This window comes from Balearica regulorum, chromosome 8 (genome assembly GCF_011004875.1).
Source record: "Balearica regulorum gibbericeps isolate bBalReg1 chromosome 8, bBalReg1.pri, whole genome shotgun sequence".
In the NCBI taxonomy this organism is placed as follows: domain Eukaryota; kingdom Metazoa; phylum Chordata; class Aves; order Gruiformes; family Gruidae; genus Balearica; species Balearica regulorum.
Genome location: NC_046191.1, coordinates 32,625,986 through 32,644,805, shown reverse-complemented (window position 1 = coordinate 32,644,805; position 18,820 = coordinate 32,625,986). Strand labels below are relative to the sequence as shown.

At 44.2% G+C, this 18,820-nt stretch overlaps 1 protein-coding gene across 2 annotated transcripts in view; it reads left to right on the top strand.

Moving 5' to 3' along the window:
• Positions 1–18,820, top strand: part of NIBAN1 (niban apoptosis regulator 1) — an 87,594-nt gene that overhangs the window by 53,068 nt on the left and 15,706 nt on the right. For both annotated transcript variants that reach the window (XM_075760540.1, XM_075760541.1), the window contains exons 5-6: positions 67–234; positions 15,759–15,874. In XM_075760540.1, coding sequence (XP_075616655.1) covers positions 67–234; positions 15,759–15,874 — 284 coding nt within the window. The remainder of the gene's footprint in view (positions 1–66; positions 235–15,758; positions 15,875–18,820) is intronic.

Here is an 18,820-nt window from a genome sequence, read left to right as displayed (position 1 = left end):
AAAAGAGCCAAACACCCCACCCCCCCAAGAAGTCAGATTTCTAACGGAGTTGTGTGTTTTGTGTAGGGCCGAGTGAGAAGGAGGTCGCTCAAGCCTTCGTTCAGCTGCCGAGGGAGTTCCCGGTTTACCTGTGGCAGCCCTTCGCCCGACACAGCTACTATTGCTTCTCGGAGCCAGAAGCTCAGAGGCAGTTCAGCGCCGTGCTGGGGGACTGCGTGAGACACTCAAACCATGGTGAGTGCAGAGAGGGCCTCTTCCTGTACGTCATTCACCCCGGAGAAGATTTAAATACCTATTATAGTAAAAAAAACCTGTGGAAGAATGCAAGTCACTTATGAAAGGTGCTCAGCTTTCAGTACCTTGAGGAATGCAATAACATACCCCTTCTTCTTGCTTTGCTGGGAGCAAAGTTAGGTGGGATTTGAGCTGCAGTGTAGTAAGCTTGGGTAGAAAACACGGGAATGGCTTTGAAAGTGGCATTCCCCTCTCTGTCAGCTCATTTACATCCAGCATGATACAAAATCGTACAAGATGTTTACTAAATATGGCGTGGCAAACTCTCACCTGTGTTTGCAAGCTCGTCAAATGCGTCATAGATGTAGGAGACCAGGTGTGTACAATGGGGAGGGAACGCAGGCTCCCAGTGCAGTTCTGTAGTGTTATACATATATCAGCAATGATCGGACATTCGATGTTTTCTGGGGGTGTTTAGGTGGCAGCTCGAGCCCTCAGCCATGGTTAAGCCTTGTAGGAGGGACATGAATGGCATGTAAGACACGGTATTGACTGCTTGCACAAGGGAAAATTTTAAGTCTCACTTTCTGAGTGTGTTAGACTAGAAAACTTCAAAACAACCCTAAATTTGTGACTCGTTAGGATTATAAAACCAACCTTGCTCCCACGAAATTGGAAGACCATTTATGAGTTGTATTCTTCAGAAAAAGAAATGCCTTCCTGCTTTTCAGATGACTTTGCTCTTTTTCCATCAAGCTGACCTGGTTCTCCTGCTGCGTCCAGGCTCTTCCATGCCTTTAGTGTCACTTTTGAGTCCCATCCGCTCCTGCTGCCCTTGGTGGGAACACTCAGGAACTTCTCCAGCAGCCTCAGCTACTGAAGCTCATGCTCGTAGACAAATGAATTGAGATCGCAGTGTGTGAACAGTCACTTTTACTTACAGAAGTGGCTCCCAATGGGTTTCTTTTAGCTGTCACTTTTATCTCCTGGCCATCAGCTTCACCCCATTACCCTCAGACAGCTGTCTCACACTGTCCGCCCCAGATCCTCCTCAACTGCCATCTCTTTTCCCTTGTCTCCGCTGCCACAGGCATTCCTGGTCTCCTTTGGGACCCCATTCCCGTGATGAAAACACACATTTCTAGGCAGTTTCCTAAAATGTGCAGTTATTTGCGTGGTGCTTGGTGGCAGTTGGTGCCTTCTTGACAGGACACGCGCGATTCTCTGTCACGATGCTAGCCAGGGGCTGTATGCTCCCCTGACACTCAGTGGTCTCCCTCTGCACCTTGTTTCCAAGCCACACCGAAGGCGGTGAGACACAGTACAAGCCTCGTACAAACTGGGGGAAGCAGCTCCCATGCAAATCTGTGTAAGTGTGGAGAGGCTGAGGGCTAAAACACCCCGGTAAGCAAATACCCGGTCACAGGGACTATAAAGACTTATTTCATGGCTAGATTAACATAGGTTAGAGGCATCAGTCTAGAACGAACACGCCTTCACTTGGCACTTCCAAATAGTTGGAGTCTCAATAAATATTCCCTATATAGCTGCCAGAGGACCCCGAATTCCCATAGCGTGCCCGAGGGCAAAGCCTGCCTCTGTCATTTTTGGTTCTGATTAGCCTGGATTTAGCTGCAGTGGTCATACGGTATGAAAGTGCCCCGGGCTTTGGAAAGCCACCCCTTTGCTCCTCACTGGCGTTTGGTGAGGAGATTGGGGATACAGTCAAGTTTTCCTGGCACTGTCAGTCCTCCCTGACTTGAAGCCTGTTCATTAGGTTTGGGTTTTTCATTTCTCTCTTCTGGAGCAAGTGTAAGAGGCTTGACAAAGCTTTTGGCAGCTTTTTTTCTTTTTTTTTCTTAAAGTTCAGCACATCACTCTAGGGTCCAATTCTGAATTGGCAGAAGCTGGGACCAGATGACCTAATAGGTCTTTTCCATCTCCAATGTCTGTAAGTCTGTGTTTGATTATATTTCATATGGCTCAGCTATTGCTCATTTACACATCTGTTCCAGGATTTCTCTCTCTCAGCTTTTTCTGTGGTCAAGATTTTATCTGACAGAAGATGGTTAGCGACACCGGAGTGCCTTCATCGGGGCTCATCCTTTCTGTCACGTTATTTCTGCTCAACAGACTGATTGGTAGATAAAGACAGTCTGAATTCAGACTTAACTGTTACACTGCTAAAAATGAGCAGGTTTTTACAGCTGGGGAAATGGGAGCCCATGCTTTCTGGATTTCTTGGAGTTACACCATCTCCTAGAACCCTAGGTGCTGCAAGCCGAAACGTCATGACTGACGAGGCCCCCCAGAAACCTTAACTCTGCCCTTGGAGTGACCTTCTTCAGGGTTTTTTTTCAAGGACTTGATATTGATTTATATTAGTTCTCACATGACTGAAAAATGTTACTTCATTAATACTTTTAAAAGCATCATTTGCAAACAATTCTGCCTACAAAAACCAAGTATCTGAACAATCCGACAAAGTTACAGGCTCGTGCAGCAATACTACAGGTAATAAGGCTCATGATGTAAAGATTGGCTGCGTGTTCTTTAATAAAAAAAAATTGAGAAGGGGGAAGGAATGTGAAAAATTCTTCGAGTTCGATTGTGGAATATAATTTAGTGGGATAAGGAGCAGTGGCCAAGGCAGCACTCGCCCCACCTCTTCTAAAAAGTGCCAAGTTAACTTTTGCCAGGGCAGATTTGGCAAGGGCAGGAGAAAGACAGATGTAATGTCTGATCAGAAGTTGCCTTTCTGTCTTTTCTATAATCCACCACTTCTGGAAGGGAATATATCGCACTGGGCTTTAGCAAAAAACTTGGAGGAGTTTTGGGTTTAAAGTCTGTTTTCTCCCAGGAAACAGAATTAAATACTGTCTCCTGCTGAACAGAAGACTGGAGTGAATCAGCGTGTGGTCTTGCGATGGGAGCCGCCCTGGCATTCAGCTCTTTCCTCTCTTTAGAGTCCCTCCGTTCTAAATAACTGGTCCAGCCTGCGTTTCTGGGTTTTCTGGTCAGAACTCATGGTCAGGAGAATAATTACGAAAGCGGTGATCACCGCTTGCAAATATGATTCCGATGTACGGATTGTGGGTTCTCCTCCCCTTGCCCTCAATTTTCCTATTGGGTTTGTCCTTCCTTTTTACTAATTGAGAAGGGTTTGTGGTTTGAGAGGACAATGATTTCCTTCGTTATCAATAGAATATAGAGATGTTTTGCACCTTTCTTGAGTACAGTTCAGATAAAGCATATTTAAAACCTTTAAAATGAGCCTAAGCCAATCAGGACCTGACTGGTCACGGCTTTAAAAATATTCTAGCACAACCAGATGCATACGCTGAGATTCTGTGAACTACCCTGGCTGAAAGTCGATTGACTGATTAATCCGCTTACAGAAATCATCCCAGTTGGGTGATTCATCTGGGCAGCTCCCGCTTTGCTCTTTGCAAGTTGGCTTTCGTGATGCCTCAGGATTTGGGGAGGAAATCAAATGGGTTTGGGGTTTTAAGCTGTGAGATCGTGTGATTAAGGGCTAATTAATGAAAACGCAAGTGCCCAGGGAGCAGCAGAGGAACCCCCACAAACTGGTGGGTGCAGGAGGGGCCCCCGTACGGGACTTGTTATAGGATGGAGGGGGAGAGCATTTGGGGATTGTGCAAAGCGTGTTGTGGGATGTTTTCCAGGGAATGTGCAGAATGCGTGAGATTTATTATGGAATGTTTAAGGGAAGGACCGAAGGTGGGAAAAGTGAGGGATCAAAGTGGATTGGAGAGAAACAGGTGTGGGATAAGAGAGGAGAAAAGGGGATGCATGGGGTCAGTTGGGTGTAAACTGGAGGCCAGTCAGTGTGCTTGCCCAGTCAAGCCCCTCGCTTGATCACCACGGTCTGTCCTGTCTTCATACTGCACACCACTTGTAACGATTTTCCAGGGTGAGGGTGCTCTCCGCTACCTGTGTTGGGGTCCTGAGTGCCAGCAAGTAGAGAAGGAGCCACGGGGTGCTGGGGACTCCACGGGTTTGAGGTGCCGGCACCTGGAGAGATGTGTGCAAGAGGTCCCAGTGCCGGCAATGGGAGAAGGGACCACAAAGCATAGGGGCCCATCATTGGGTGAGACCAGAGAGCTCTCCTAACGAGCTGCCACCAGCCGTGTGTGTACATAGGCTTCACTTACTAGCAAGCTTCAAGCTGGACTATCTGGCGAGTAGGACAGGAGGTGTGGGAGCCAGCAACCAGAGACACCATAGGACTGGGACCAGTACTGGAGGGACCATAGTTCCGAGCCCGCTAGCGGAGAGACACGGGGGGCTGAGAGTTACTGCTGGGGGGAACGTAGGTCTGGACCCGCTGTCAGTGGGGCGGGTGCGGAAGGATGGAATGAGAGCTGCAGCTATCGGGCTACCAGATTTGGCAGCTCTAACATAAGCCATACTTGCATTTGATTCCCGTTTCTGGCTGAGTTCAAAATTGCTTTTCGCCGTTCAGTGTGTGACCCTTCTCCTGTGAAAATTAATGACTGTGTAACTTTGCTCCCAAGAAAAAAAGATGACTGTAAATTTGCATACTCAGTACAGAGGTGCTACTGTCTAATCTTGGCCATTATCTCAAAAGCTCCATCAGAAAGCTTCCTTCCCTCCAAACTGTCCATCCTTTACAACAGCTTTGTAATTAAAAACTTCAGTGGGCTGCATTAAAGAACATTGTGTGCAGCTCTGAAATGCCGTGATTCATTTCTCATTGAATTTATTACCTAGGCATAGGATATAAAACATTATAATGGGCATATTTGCTGATTTCAAAGCTTTTTAGGCTTTGATCAATGAATATGGTAAATGAAAGGGTGAGGTAAATTAGTTAAATGACATAAATGTGCATGTAGAAAGATAACATTGAGGGGAGGTCTCTAGATACATAACATGGGCCAGCCAAAAAATGTTCTTTGCAGCAGAACAACAAGCCAACAGATACAGAGGAGTCAATAGTAAAATATGGTGGTGTAGAGTAATAGGACCTAGTGATGGCTCTTGATAAAGATAATTCCACATACAGAGAAGAGCGTCCAGTTCTCTGGGTACAGGGTTATACAATTAAATTTTCAACATTCGTTCTGCTTGTCTGTTCCTTACGGTGTAAGACTTTTGCTGTGTTTTGCCAGGGCGATTATGTAGCCTTCGCTGGTTTAGTAAAACTGGAAGATAAACATTTCAAATGACGAATGTGTCAAGACAAAAGATAGCCGTTGTAAAAGATGCAGTGTCAAGGGTTACTGGAGAACTCTCGCTTTCTGATCTGATCTTAGCTGGGATGCATTTACAGTGTACTAAATGTGGCCTTATTGGCTTCAGTAAGTAATCAGTATTGTTAACCACAGTAGAATTTTTTATATCTTAGCATTCTACATTACCTCGTTACATAAAGCGTATTACTGTATTTGTTTCAGCTTTGATGATTCATAACTAATTCAGGAGAGTAACAGCATGTGACAAAAAATATACGTCCTAATACCACTTTTGTATCAACTTCCCAACAGAAGGGGCAGCAAGAAGGAGTATTTTCTGCCCATACTATTATTTTTTAACTTTCCCTCCCTAAGTTTTGCCTCAATTGAGTTTTTCTTAGGTCGATAGGGAAGAGCTACTGACTGTTCGCTGTTCCTTCCAGGAGGCCTGTTCTTCTCAAGCATCTGTGGAGGTCAGACCTTCATCGGTGTAGAATTTATGTAAGACTTAGTTTTAAAAGTTTATCGGGTTGTTAAAGGAGCTGTGCTTGATGTGGAGTGTGGAAGGAAATGGCTCCATTTTTTCCTCCAATTTCCTAAACCACTACTCCCAGTTTAGGTACGGGCTGTAGAATGCAATTCGTTGGTTTGCCTTTATCTCCACGATCCCTCTGCTTTCACCCACAGCTTGGGCTTACTCTGGTTCCCTCTCCATCCCCATTTTCGTAGCGAAATGATAAGAACCACACACCTCAAATTTGGGGGGAAATCTACTGCTGAAATGGCCACCTGCCCCCCCCACAGGGAAGTGCCGTCAGAATAGCGATGAGGGAAACGCTCACAATATTCGCAGTGCTCTGATATTTCCCGTTCTCCAGTTTCTAATCCTTTACGTTTGTATGCCCTGAAAATCAGAAGTTTCTACTGAACTCTTATTTAATTTGTTGTTATTTTCGGAGGTCTTCTCATTTCCTGTGTGTTTACCGGCTATCGTGTTTCGCTTGGTACTTGTTGTTAGAAGTGAAGAAGCCTGACCGCTTGGTGCTGGGACAGAGGGAAGTCTGTGCAATGAGAAGGAAAATACAACTAGCTAATTCTGGGAGACGCGGAGTTTCGCTTCATGATTTTGTTTTCTTTCATCTGGTTTGATTTCACATCCTTATCTTGACAATCACCCTTATGACACAGGAAGCTAAGGGACTTTCAAAAGCATATCCTGTCATCTCCAATTTCACCATAAATAAATCAAAAAGAAATAATTAGAGAAATACATACATTAAGGAAGTACAATAAAAAAATACATTAGGCAAGAGAGAAATATAAAATGTCCTTTTAAGCTCATGCAGGGCATTCTGTCACAGCTTGGCTATGTCAGGACAACTAGGATGGCTTCAGATTTTTTTCTTCTCCATCTCTGGCTTTTAGGGTTGCCATTAGCTGTGCCCATATTTCCTTTTTCAACTCTAAGTTTAGCTGGCAGGTGTTTTTCTCGTAGTTCTTTCTAGCTTTCCTATGTTACATGTATATAGTACATGTAGGGCTTACCGACTCTTGGACTGTAATTCAAAATAATTACTGAAGCGTTGATAAAGGTTGAGAAGATGACATTAAATATTTAAGCTGAAGGATATATATCTCCACATGCAGAGCAAAGCAGCTGTCATGAGTCCAAAAAGGACTTTGGAAAGATTTCTGAGTCTTCATGTTGCAAACGGGGTGGCATTTCTTCTCTGGAGGAGGCAGCCGAAGAGAAGGATTCTCCCGTTGCCTTTTTCAGATGGTGTGCAGAAGGACCATTTAAAGTAGAACTGAGGAGGAAATTGCTTTTTTGGACGTTAAAGAAAAACGTCCTTCTGCACGAGGATGAACGCAAGGCCTTTCTGAAGGTTTGCGTGATAATTTGGGGGGTGGGGAAAGGCACGAATGGGGACAGAGTATTCAGCCCTTTGCCTCCCTGGCTCAAACCTTGGACTTGTGTCTTGGCTCCTCTCACTGCAGCTGCTGCACTTTGATTAATTAAATCACTTTATGGTTAAGAAGATCAGAGCTCCTGCGATCCACATGCGTGGCTGAGACCATGGCTGGTCCTTCGCCGGTCAGGTGTCTGAGGGCTGAATGGACTTTTCAAAACTGACGTGTAGACTTCCACCGAAATGACATTGCAAACCATTTTGCTATAAATATCTTTGGTGAGGCTTTTGGGGTGCTATGAAACTCATGAAATGTTTTAGGACATAATTTAGAAATTTTTTGTATAATTTAGAATATTTTGCTTAATATAAGGCTATTTCTCCTCTTTTGGGGATGTTTTTGCTCTACAACATCAGTTCTTTCAATCAGTGTGGCTTTTGCTTTTCCAGTAAGCGTACGTGCCTAGACCGAGTTAGGATTTGCAGTCTGTAGGAGTGCCATTCATTCTGAAACACCAGGATGATTAATGTGCTAAAATCCGAATTGCGATTACGGTCTTCCTACCTCTCTCACCTCCGCGCCTTGCGCTGATTTTCCTTCTCTGATACATTACCAAGCGTGGGGTGGTGCAGAAGAGCCGCTGTCCCGTGCCCACCACCCGAGCCTATTTTAGGAGCTGTGAAGGTACTCATTTGTGCGGGCGTGAGGTTATAGCTGAAACTCCAGCTTTAAAGTTCAGCAGGAGAAAAAATTCTCACCTGCAGCAGGAATACAGTAGGTGGTTTGGAAAACGCTTGGAGATTGTTGGAGATGAGCAATATCGTGATTCTTTGTGTGTGTTTATACGGTGTACTCGTGTTGAAACCTGAAGCTGCTGGTCCCTGCTGAGGGAGGTACCTTGTAATCTGTCTCGAGCTGCTTCGAACAACTTTAATACAGGCATGGCGTACTGCAGAGCAAATAGTTAAACCCGCCGAATGTTGGTTTGATGGTCTCGGAGGGAAGTTGCGCTGCAAAACTTTATTTGCTATAAATACAGCATATTATTGCAGGGTTGTATCCTGTTTGGAAATGACCTCATCTAGCTTCTGTTAGTGGTTAGCAGCTTTATACCACATGATCTATGAATAATATGATAGTACGTTGCTCTCAGGAAAACATCAGAGCTGTGAGGTTGATGCTTCTCAGACAACATTATACTTCACATTATATGCATTATACTTGGCTTCGTTCTCAGTTTGGATAATAATATGTCAGGAGACCATTTTGTTAAAGCCCATGGTGTGTCCTTTTATCGGAGGATCATTTCTAGGGGTGCTGTAGCTGTGTTACAAGCCCTGAGCAAGCTGTCCTTTCTGAGGTCCAGTTCCCAAGCTCCCCTCATCTCCCCAGGTTCAGGCAGATGGATTCACTTCCATTTTCTTACCTGCAGTCCCCTTTGAGTTGGGGACCATTTGCTTATTTTTTGGAGACAGAAATTTTCAGAACCTCATTTTTTTGGAGTTGATGGCCATGGGCTTTCTTACCAATATTCTGTAACATCTTACAAGCAACAGCTCTTTAAGATGTGCCGGGAACTCAGGTGGTCACTTTTTGCGTTCTGACAGCATGATGATCGGATGGTCTTGCTCTCTCTTAGCAATTCGCTGTGTCCTGTCCACCATTGTTGGTGTGATGTAATACTCATACACCTCACAGCAGAAAGTTGCTCATCGTTAAACAGAAACTATATGAGCCACAGCCAGTAACCACCACAGTCCCTACCCAGAGCAAATAAATCCCAGGCAGGTACTACCAGAAATACGAGAAAAAACGCTATTGCAGGAAACCTGTGCTACAAAGATCACTATTAGAAAGGGAAATCATTCTTCGTCATGTTAATTTATTATTTGATGGGCATCCCCTAATTGAGGTGTAGGAGGTTGGCAGAATGATTCCTTAACTGCAGGAACATGTCTAGTTCCCTGATGTTCTCCAGCTGCCTTCACCCCAAATCCTTCAGTGGCTGGGAGCGCGCGAGAGCTTTCTTTGAAGTGCCGGTACAAGAGATAGAAATGTCCCGTGCATTTAGATGGTTAAGACACCACACTTCCTGAAAGTAGCAGCCTTTTCTTTCAGCAGCCTCCCTCTGGTTTGGGGTTGTGTATTTTCTTTTTTTTACCAGCTTTTGGTTTAAAAGAACTAAATTTAAAAAAGAAAATCAATGAGATTTCTTTTTTTTTTTTTTTTCATTAAAGAGCGTGCTTCCTGTGGAAAGCAGAGGAAAACCAATCTAAATATATTTGAAAGAAAAAGGTGCCAAGGTGAGAGGGGGATCACTTGGAAGGATAAGAAAATTGGGAAAAATGTAATTTGCATTTCTTAGCATGAAATCTATTCCATTGAGGGTAGCGGTGTCCAGTGGAAATAGTAAGTGGTGGAAGCACCATCTTTTGAGACTGCTAAACCCAAAGACACTTAAAATTCCAAATATTTTTCAGCTTTATCCACCTTCTACTACCTATTTGTAGCATCACAATAAGGAAGGCCCTTCACCGATATCCGTACAGAGACTTTTCTTGTCCCAGCAAAATGCTATATAAGGTGCTCAGCAAGAAAGAGCTACAAAATAGAAGTCTACGCACTGCCTTCACCTGAGCCAGCTTTGCACCAGATACGTGAGGAAGCAGGGAAATATTATTGTGAGATCACATAAAATTAAACGCAATTTCTACTCATTTATCATATTCCAAAAGTTATAGCAAGCGACAAACGCTCTTCCCGTCAGTGAAGGGCCACCAAACTGGACACCTCAGTTGATTGATACCAATTATAATTACCTGCAGGAAGAATTCAGGGACTGTATGGAGAATAATATTCACTGAATGCAGAACCTCACCAACCGTATGCAGCTTCCAGCTCAGGAATGTGTATGTACACGCGAGTGCTGCAGGAAACAGATGAAGGGTGGATAACTTCTGAGTTTTGGTAGTCAGATGATGGGCGTTATGTCAGAATCAGCATTTCTTTAATTAAAACCCATGCTCCGTGAGCTCAGGCTTCTGGATTCTGTTTTAACACTTGTTCATCTATGTCTTTGGGCCTCAGCCTTTTGTGAAATGTCAGCCAAAAAGCTTGGCTTACTCTCAGTGGTTTAGTTAGCTTTGGTAAAGCACTTTGTCCACAGTCGATACACCCCTTTGCTTTTATTAACAATAAAAGTAATAAATTTATTGTAATAAAAGCCCGTACAGGAGAAGGACGTTTACTGGATTGCAATAGGAGCACTCAATCTGTTTTGAAGAATGACATAGTCCGTTTTTACACATCGTAAAACATCCTGACTGCAGTTCCTTGGCTCTCCGAACAGTTCGATGCAGTAATGGTGCTGCTGCATCCAAATATCAGCACGTCCCAGTTTGCAGAATTAGCCAAGACGCAGAAGGGAGCTGTGAACCACTGGTGTGTGAGTACAGCAAACCCACCCCATCAGTTCGGGGAGGTGGAAAATTCTCGCCGTCTGGTTATCGCATCTGACCGAAGTCCCCAGGAGCTGGAGAAACGTTTCTGTGCTCTTCCCAAGCCCAGACTTTTCCACGTGGTTGCACAAGCGATACAGAAATGAGCTGTGCTGCTGCTTACATGATGACTTTACTTGTTGCCATTGTATTTTTTAAGTGGATAAACGATAGGCCATCTGTCTTTAAACACCTACCGGCATTCCTGTCATTTGATGACCACTTTAGCCTCTTCTTTCATGGTGCAATAATGAGTTTGAATAGCTTCATTAATGACAGTTATTATTTGGAGGGACACACAGTTTAAACTGGATATTCAAATACTCATTTTTTAACAGCTAGCCTGGCAGGTTAGGATATGTAATGATAAAGAGGCATCTTTCTTTGACCGTAATTAAGAAAAAACAGCACCTAAGTGATTAAACATCAGCTGGTTTTGAGCTACAAAGCACAGCAAGATACCTGACGCAGCAGTCTGCAGTACATATGGGTACAAAACTTGAACTGGGATGTTTGAATACAGATTTCATGTTATCTGGATTTGCTGAAAATCCACAGTTTTAGCTAGAGGCAGTAAGGTCTGCAGCACCCATCCTCTCTGATAATGAGGCCTATTTATAGAAGTTTTTGCACAGAGGTCCTCAGTGTTTTGACTGATGTAAGAGTGGTCGATCTATGGCTACAGATGAGACCGAATTCACCAGGGCAATTAATTTCCACTGCTGTCTTGAGACACACACGAGAAGTGTCAGTGAGCCAGAAAACTTGTTCAGATGGCCTTTCCTGCGAGGCTTTTAAACAATGTGCCAGCACCACGTCCATCTTCAAACAAAGGTGCAGCTGTCCTGCAGTGGATGGGAGAGCACACAGGAACTTGGGGCTGAAGATTTCCTCGTTACTCGCCCGTGGGATCAGACTTTCATCTGCGGAGTGACGGAGGAGGAGCCGCAGCTCACAGCCTGGAGCACCTCGCCAGGAGACTGCAAGTCCCACAGCAGCCAAACCCTTGGATGCAGCCAAAATTAGGAAGGGCACCCTCTAAGTTAACGCTTCTGCACCAGGTGCAAGTGCACTCTTAGTAGGTGTCGAGTAGCCTGATCCTCTGTGTATCGATTTGATGAGTTAAGCTTTGAGATTTGGGGTTTTTTTGAAAGGGGATTTAAGCCGTTTGTATGCTGCAAGGAAGCTCAGTCCTACAGCCACCTCTCTGCAGTAGTGAGCACTCAGCTGTGCCTCTCAGAGACGTGCACGTCTGGGGAGATTTATGAAGTCATGGTGTTCCCAGATGTCCTTCTGTCTTTTAAAAAGGAGCTTTATTGCAGTTACTCTGTTACGTTTATAAAAGGAATCTATGGTTAGCAATATCTTATCTATTATTGAAATTAGGCTCCACACTTGGACATGTAAAGATAGAGTCTCTAGGTGGGTTTTCTTATTTTAAAATCAAACAGAACAAAGAGAATTTTGGTTTGCTCTCCACAAATAAGCTGATGTTATATTCATTAGCAGCTGGAGAAGCTGCTTGGGTAATTTTCCAAGTGCAGACCAGCCTGAATTAAGCATGTAGCATCAGTCCGGGTACCTATAAAGCCTCACCGGCCTTTTGCTGGAGGACATTCGGTAAACTTTAAGGCTTTGTACGGGAGCTGGCTAAGGATGAACCACAACCACCGCTGCACCAAGCCCCCCCTAACATGCTCCACTGGCTACGAACAGTGGGGACGGATGCCTCACTCATGATAGGTGCCAGCCAGGCTTGTTGAAGGGGAAGCCCCTGCGAGGGCGTTCAGGAGAGCGAAGCACACGTGGTCCTTTCTGCTGATGAACAATTGTTCCTGATACCACCGGGGTTTACCACCTGCCCTGTTTGCAGCTGCAGCGCCTGCTTCCATCTCTCACGCACCATCCTCCCTCTTGCACGCAAGCGGGGCTGCCCCAACAGCTTCTTCGTTGTTCTCCTTGCTTTGCCATGGCATAACGGAGCTGGCTGCCAAGCCAGCCGCAGTCCTCTGGCCTTTTCATAAACTGCTAGATCTGATTTACAGAAGCCCTGGCTCTTCCCTGCTGAAATCCTGGAGGATGTGCACCGCAGCTCCTTTCAGCTTGGGTACAATTCCCTTTTCTTGAGCCGTATCCCATGAATGTGCCTCTGTCTCATGTGCCTCGCCAACAGCTTCTGCACAGCCCGACGCTGGAGGGATCTAGTTGTTCAGTGCCTTATCGCTGATGCAATCTTTTCCTGCTATGGAAAGTGAGAATGAAATTGCCTAAATTAAGCAATTGCAGTAGCCTTGAAGGATAAAGCTTCCTTTCTGCTTTGAGCTGGTTTTGTAGTAAGACTGCCATAATTGTGTTTTTCTCCTGTGTTTACAGGCGTAGGAAAGAATGCATGATTAGGATTTTTATGGTACTTACAGCTTGATATTTTTCCCATGAACTATTCAAATGAATCGCTCTTGGATTTTTAGCACCTTCTTCCCACTTCTCTATGGGATTAGAGATAGTCAGAGAGAAAATACTCCCTTGAGCCATGGAGTTTAAAACTTGGTGATCCTAGAAGGGAGACTCTTGACAGCACTGGCACATCGTCATCTCAGCAGGTCCAAGATCCAGCCCTTTGGATGGTCTGTTGTCCCTTCTGGGTAGGAGGGAGCACAGCTGTGAAGAAGGAAAACATGTGAGTCACGATCGGAGGGCTGCGGGCGCTGCAGTTTTCTCTTCCTCCAGCCAAGCCTGGCCCTCTTCTCCTCAAAATATTCCGAGGAGAATATTTCGTTTTGGGAGGACAAAACTTTTCAGATGCAATGCTCCACCAGCTTTTCAGGTGGAATACTCTTATTTTTTTCATAAAGCTGTCGTCAGAGGAGTTCTTCTCTTGGCAGTGACCAGCCTGACTTACAACTCTTTTACTGCTATTTTAGCATCCTGTTGTGAGTTGCTATTAAAAATGCTCTAAATCATGGAGGTAGCAGTGAAGGAATGGTTGGGATTTTACCTGGCTGTTTTTCTCATGTGTGATCATTGTGTAAGCTTGAAGAAATTGTGCGCTCTTTGTGGACCTCCAGGTATCTGCAGAACAGGGACGGGATCTATTGAGTGGCACTGAGAGAATGTTTCCTGCACCTCTGCGTGTATAACATACCTTCCTGTAGTAACTATTACACCCAGGGGAAACTCTGAAAGGGCAAATTCTGACATTTGGGCTCGTGGCAGATCTGAAACTTCATTGCCCTCACACAGATAAGATCTATACAGCACTGTTTTCAAGTGATAGCCAGCGTGAAGCATTGATGAAGTTGTCGGTTTCTGTAGCTTCCCTGTTTGTGTAAAGCACGTGGACGAGACGTTTCAGGCATTACTGCAGTGTTAATCCTTCGTGTTTCCCATAATTCGTGCAATCCCTGTATTGCCCTTGACACGTACGCAAGCCTCCCATAAAGCTTCCCTCTTTAGAATAAGTCGAGAGAAGTGTCTTGCTTGACATTCAAGGCTTGAGACTTTACTCTCCGATGCTTCCCGTAACACTTGTTTGTACATTCCAGTATCTTCTAAAGCAGCGTACTTACCTTTGAGAGATTCACCGTTCTTCTTCCCTCCTTTCTTCCTAACGTGTGCTACACCAGCACTTCAGCTGATCAAGGCTGCAAGTAGATAACCTTGAAGAGGGGACAATAATCCGTCGTGGCTTTGTTTTTCCCTTGAGATGATAATCCTCGCAGTAATCCTGAAGCTGTGTTTCATAGCAAAGACACAGCACTTCAGGTCCTGAAGTTTTTCAGCGGTGGTTTTTCAGCCTGAAATTCTTACTCAGGTTTGTCATTTTCCACATTTGGAGGTAGAGGAACTGTTTCTCCCCAAATCATGACAAACTAGTTCTGCTGTGTGACTGCTGTTGCCGTCTTACTTAGCTGTGGTTTTGTGCGCTCTCGTGTGAAGATGACTGTTGGCTGCAACTATCTTGAAAGCCTTTAGCAGTTTGGAAAGAACAAATTGCCCGAGATGTAATTTCTGTTGCACGACTGGTTACCCGGCGTTTGTAAGAGCAAACTAGCTCAGCCGCTTCTCGGGTTTTTCCATGCTGTGGTCTCATTTGTACAACAGTGTCACCAGGCTACCGCCTTGTTCTTGGGAAGAGCTGCCATCTAGCAGCAGCAGCCATGGACAATAACCAGATATTCCAGAGCTGTGGTTAAACATTCCTGAAATATTTAGGGAAAGCAGCATGATGTTGTCAGAAGTTTTTGTGCTTCGTCGGTATGAGCGCAGTGCTTACTTTGTCCAGGTCTGTTTTATTGTACATCCATGAAAAATCATGTTGATCACCAATTCCTTAATGAAACGAAATAAAAGATTATTGGGGAGCATTAACTCAGGGTTAATCATTCAACATTGTGGCATTCAACATGCCACAATCAGCCGACTATCATTATCTTGAATTCTTAATTCTTATCTGAAATTGAAGAAGTTCCCAACTCTTGGCCTTGGTACGTGCTGTCACAGTCTTCCCATGGACCGTCTTACATTGCTAAAAGGCATAAAGGCAAGGGATGAGCTTTCATATGTTAATGGCTTCTTCTCAAAGTCTACCACAGACAGGGCTTGCTGCCCTAAAACTCTTTTACCTTATCATGTGCTCCTTGTTAACACTTGCTGGTGTTGGTTTAACTTATCAGCTTAGGTGGGATGGCTTGTGGTAGTTGTGCAACGTGCCAGTTCAACGTTACGCCTCTAAATCTTAATGAAAGCCCAAGGTCTTCAGACAATTAGGTTTAGTAAATGATTTAAAAATGTTACTGATGGATGCACGTGGAACAGGAAAATGCATCAAAAAAGGATGGTTGTCTTTTTAAAGGTTATTTATGGGTAACTCTTTTGTGTTACTTCTTGGTTTCTTTAGATTTTCTCAAGCAGACCACATATGAAGTTGAGGCGTTCTTAGAAGCCATTCAGTTCTTCCGGCAGGAGAAAGGCCACTATGGGACGTGGGAAATGATAACTGGCAATGAAAAAGAGGTAAAAAACCCTATCTTCCTGATTTTTTTTTTTTTTTTTTTTGCTTTGGATATGGCAGCTTGCTCTGAGGATAGTGAAGCCGCTTGGGAAAAAATGGCATTTTCAAAAAGAAAATCTGGTAGGTAGAAATACCCAAGATTTCAAGCTACTTCGTACTGATGTGTAAGGGACATTTCTTTTTTTAAGAAACCCCAATTTGAGGTTTTTACTAAAAAGTGAAAGAAGGCGTGCTGTGAACTAAAGCGGTTGTGTTGTGCAGGAATGTAGGGACGGCCACATTTCCACAAAAGGCTGATACCTCTAATTTTATGCCACGGGGTCAATTGGTGAGTAAGTACTGTGTCTACAGCAAGGCGCTTGCTAACATCTCACTACCACATTAGCTGCTGTTTATAGTTTTGGTAAATCAGAAGCAACACACACCAAACTCAAACACACAGTTTGCCTGCAGCAGGTATTTGCTGTCACCTGCGTTGGGCTCTGCTCTTTTCTACCTTTTCACGACAGCTAGTTCTACCTATTCATGACAGACAAGAGATACTTTTTTCTTGTGTTGCTGTTATTACCTTTGTTACTAAACACAAGTTTCCCCTTGCTTGTCCTCTAACGCCTGCAGATGCCACCGTAGATCAGGCTTTCTGAAGAACAGAACAGCAGCTAAATGTAAATTTTGAGGAATCTTTTCATTTTGCTTTTCCCTGTTCTTTGGGAATGAAGCTTTTACTCCTGAGCGAATAAACCAGTAGACCTAGTTCTTGTGTCAGACTTCTGAAACAGCCTTGCATAGCACAACAGTCACACTTAAAGGCCAAATTTGTCTGTACTTCAGTTTTTCAGAAACGAGATGCTCAGCTTGGGGTCTGGGTCCGCGTTTGGGCACCTGAGCGAACAGCTTTGCGGCACAGGGTGGTAGCTGAAGCGACTCCACCGATCCCTCTGGCATCACTCCTGACGTATTTTAGTGCGATTGAGACACTATTTGGGCCCTGATTTATATATTGTTTCCAAAGCGCTGAGCACTCAGCAGCAAATATTTACTTTAGTACCAGCTGCTGGGTGTTTTCCTTGATGAAATCTGGCTTCCCTTTGGGAAAATGGAAAAAGGCCTGCTGGAGAGTTCATGATCCAGGGTTTTAAGAAACCACATTATTCTTTTAGGAGAAGTGTACCTTGGAAATGCTGAAAAATGTGGAAACTGGAGAAAAATCTGTAAACAGTGCCTTTCCTGGTGCCATCATGTCAAGGATTGAAGTTTCCTGCCAACATCTGACAATAAATTCCTTAATGTAAGGAGTTCCATCCTTCCAGTGGAGGGAGTGAGGGTTTTTCTCTTTTCCCCTCCTCCCTCAAGTTATGGAGCTATTCTAGTGCTAGTTTCATTTTATGTTTTATTTTTTCCTGTTGCTTGCCAGCTACTTACTCATAAGCCATATACCTCAAGAGAACCGTAATCAGAAGACATCCAGACTAGTTATGCTATTATCTTCTTAGCAATAACTCATTCTGTAAGTATAGTGTGTTCTCATGCCTGCTTTGACCAAGTACAATAATTATTTTAGGCAAATATCCAAGTTAAGTGAATGGTTTGGAACAAGCAAGCTGCAGTTTGTTGCTGTAAAAATCTCTGCAGAATGCCAGTAAACATATTCCCTGACATTTGTTTAGAATGACAGAGTCTCCGCAGCATTAGCTCACGCGGTTCTGCCTAGGTACCGCAACACGGACGTAATATTAGCGAGTACCCAGTCGCTCAGCTCGAGACCCACTAATATTTTTTTTTTTTGTACTGTAAAAGTTCCTTTTCCTAGTTTTGTTTTTTGTTCTTCTCGTTTTTAATGTTGTGTTACTAACAAAGGATGAATTCAATTGTAGCTGGTGTTTCTGTAGGTAAGTGCTGAAATACATGGTTAAACCCAGGAAATTTTTGACGACACTTGTAAGCAATGGCACAACCTCGTAGTGAGAACACTACAACACACCAATGTTGTACTAGCATAACTCCATTGATCCGTACCACATCAATGTAGAAATAGTGTATTGGTAAATCAAGGACAGCTGAAGAAGGGATTAAAGAACCCCAAACCCCTACAGTGCACCTTTCAGTACAGAAATATAAAACCTATCCGGCATTCCTATAAAATGTTTTGAGACAGCTCAGATTCTTCAGAATATGTTTGATCCCTTGTCACGTTTAGTATTTGGTCCGTGGTGCTCCAGTTTGGGCTGTTCGTGAGATATTTTTAAGTAACTCATTAGTTTAGGACCTGAAATAGTCCATTGGTTTTGACAGATGTTTGAGGCAGCATAGCTGAATCGGAGTGGTGCTGTGGCATAATCTGTAAGAAATATTTAGGAAACAACAATAATAGGGTGTTGCATATTATAGCTGTATTAATAAGTAGGGTATAGCGTGTTGTATTTCTGTAGGGGCTGTCTTACACCCAGGAGGTACCCCGTTTTACACTATGTGGCACACAGTCAACCCTTCTCGCTTACTGCTGCTGGTGAATTCCTGCCGTTTCCCTGTCGTGGTGTTGGTGCATGCCTAAAACCTGCTCAGGCAGCTGCAATACCTGAAGTGGAATGTCAGGAAGCACTGACACAAATGAAAAAGCACTGGCATGATGAAAAGGTAAAGTTGAGCGGTGGTTTTGCGCTCTGTGTCGGCTCAGCCGGGCGCATCAGGGTGGTGATCCTTGAATGAGGACCGTGCTGGGCTGTTGTTGAAGCAAGGAAAAGAGCTGGGTTCAAATACACACCTCGTAGCAAAAGCGCTGTTCAAGGGCCGTTGGAGAGGAAGGAGGACTACGTACTTTGTCTGTGAGGCTTTACTGAAACCGTTGAGGAAGCTAGCGATCCGTTACCCAGAGTAAACAAGAAATGTGCAGAACCTTAAGGTGCTTTTTGTCTGCTTTTTTATAGGATTCCTATGTCCCTCTGCAATTT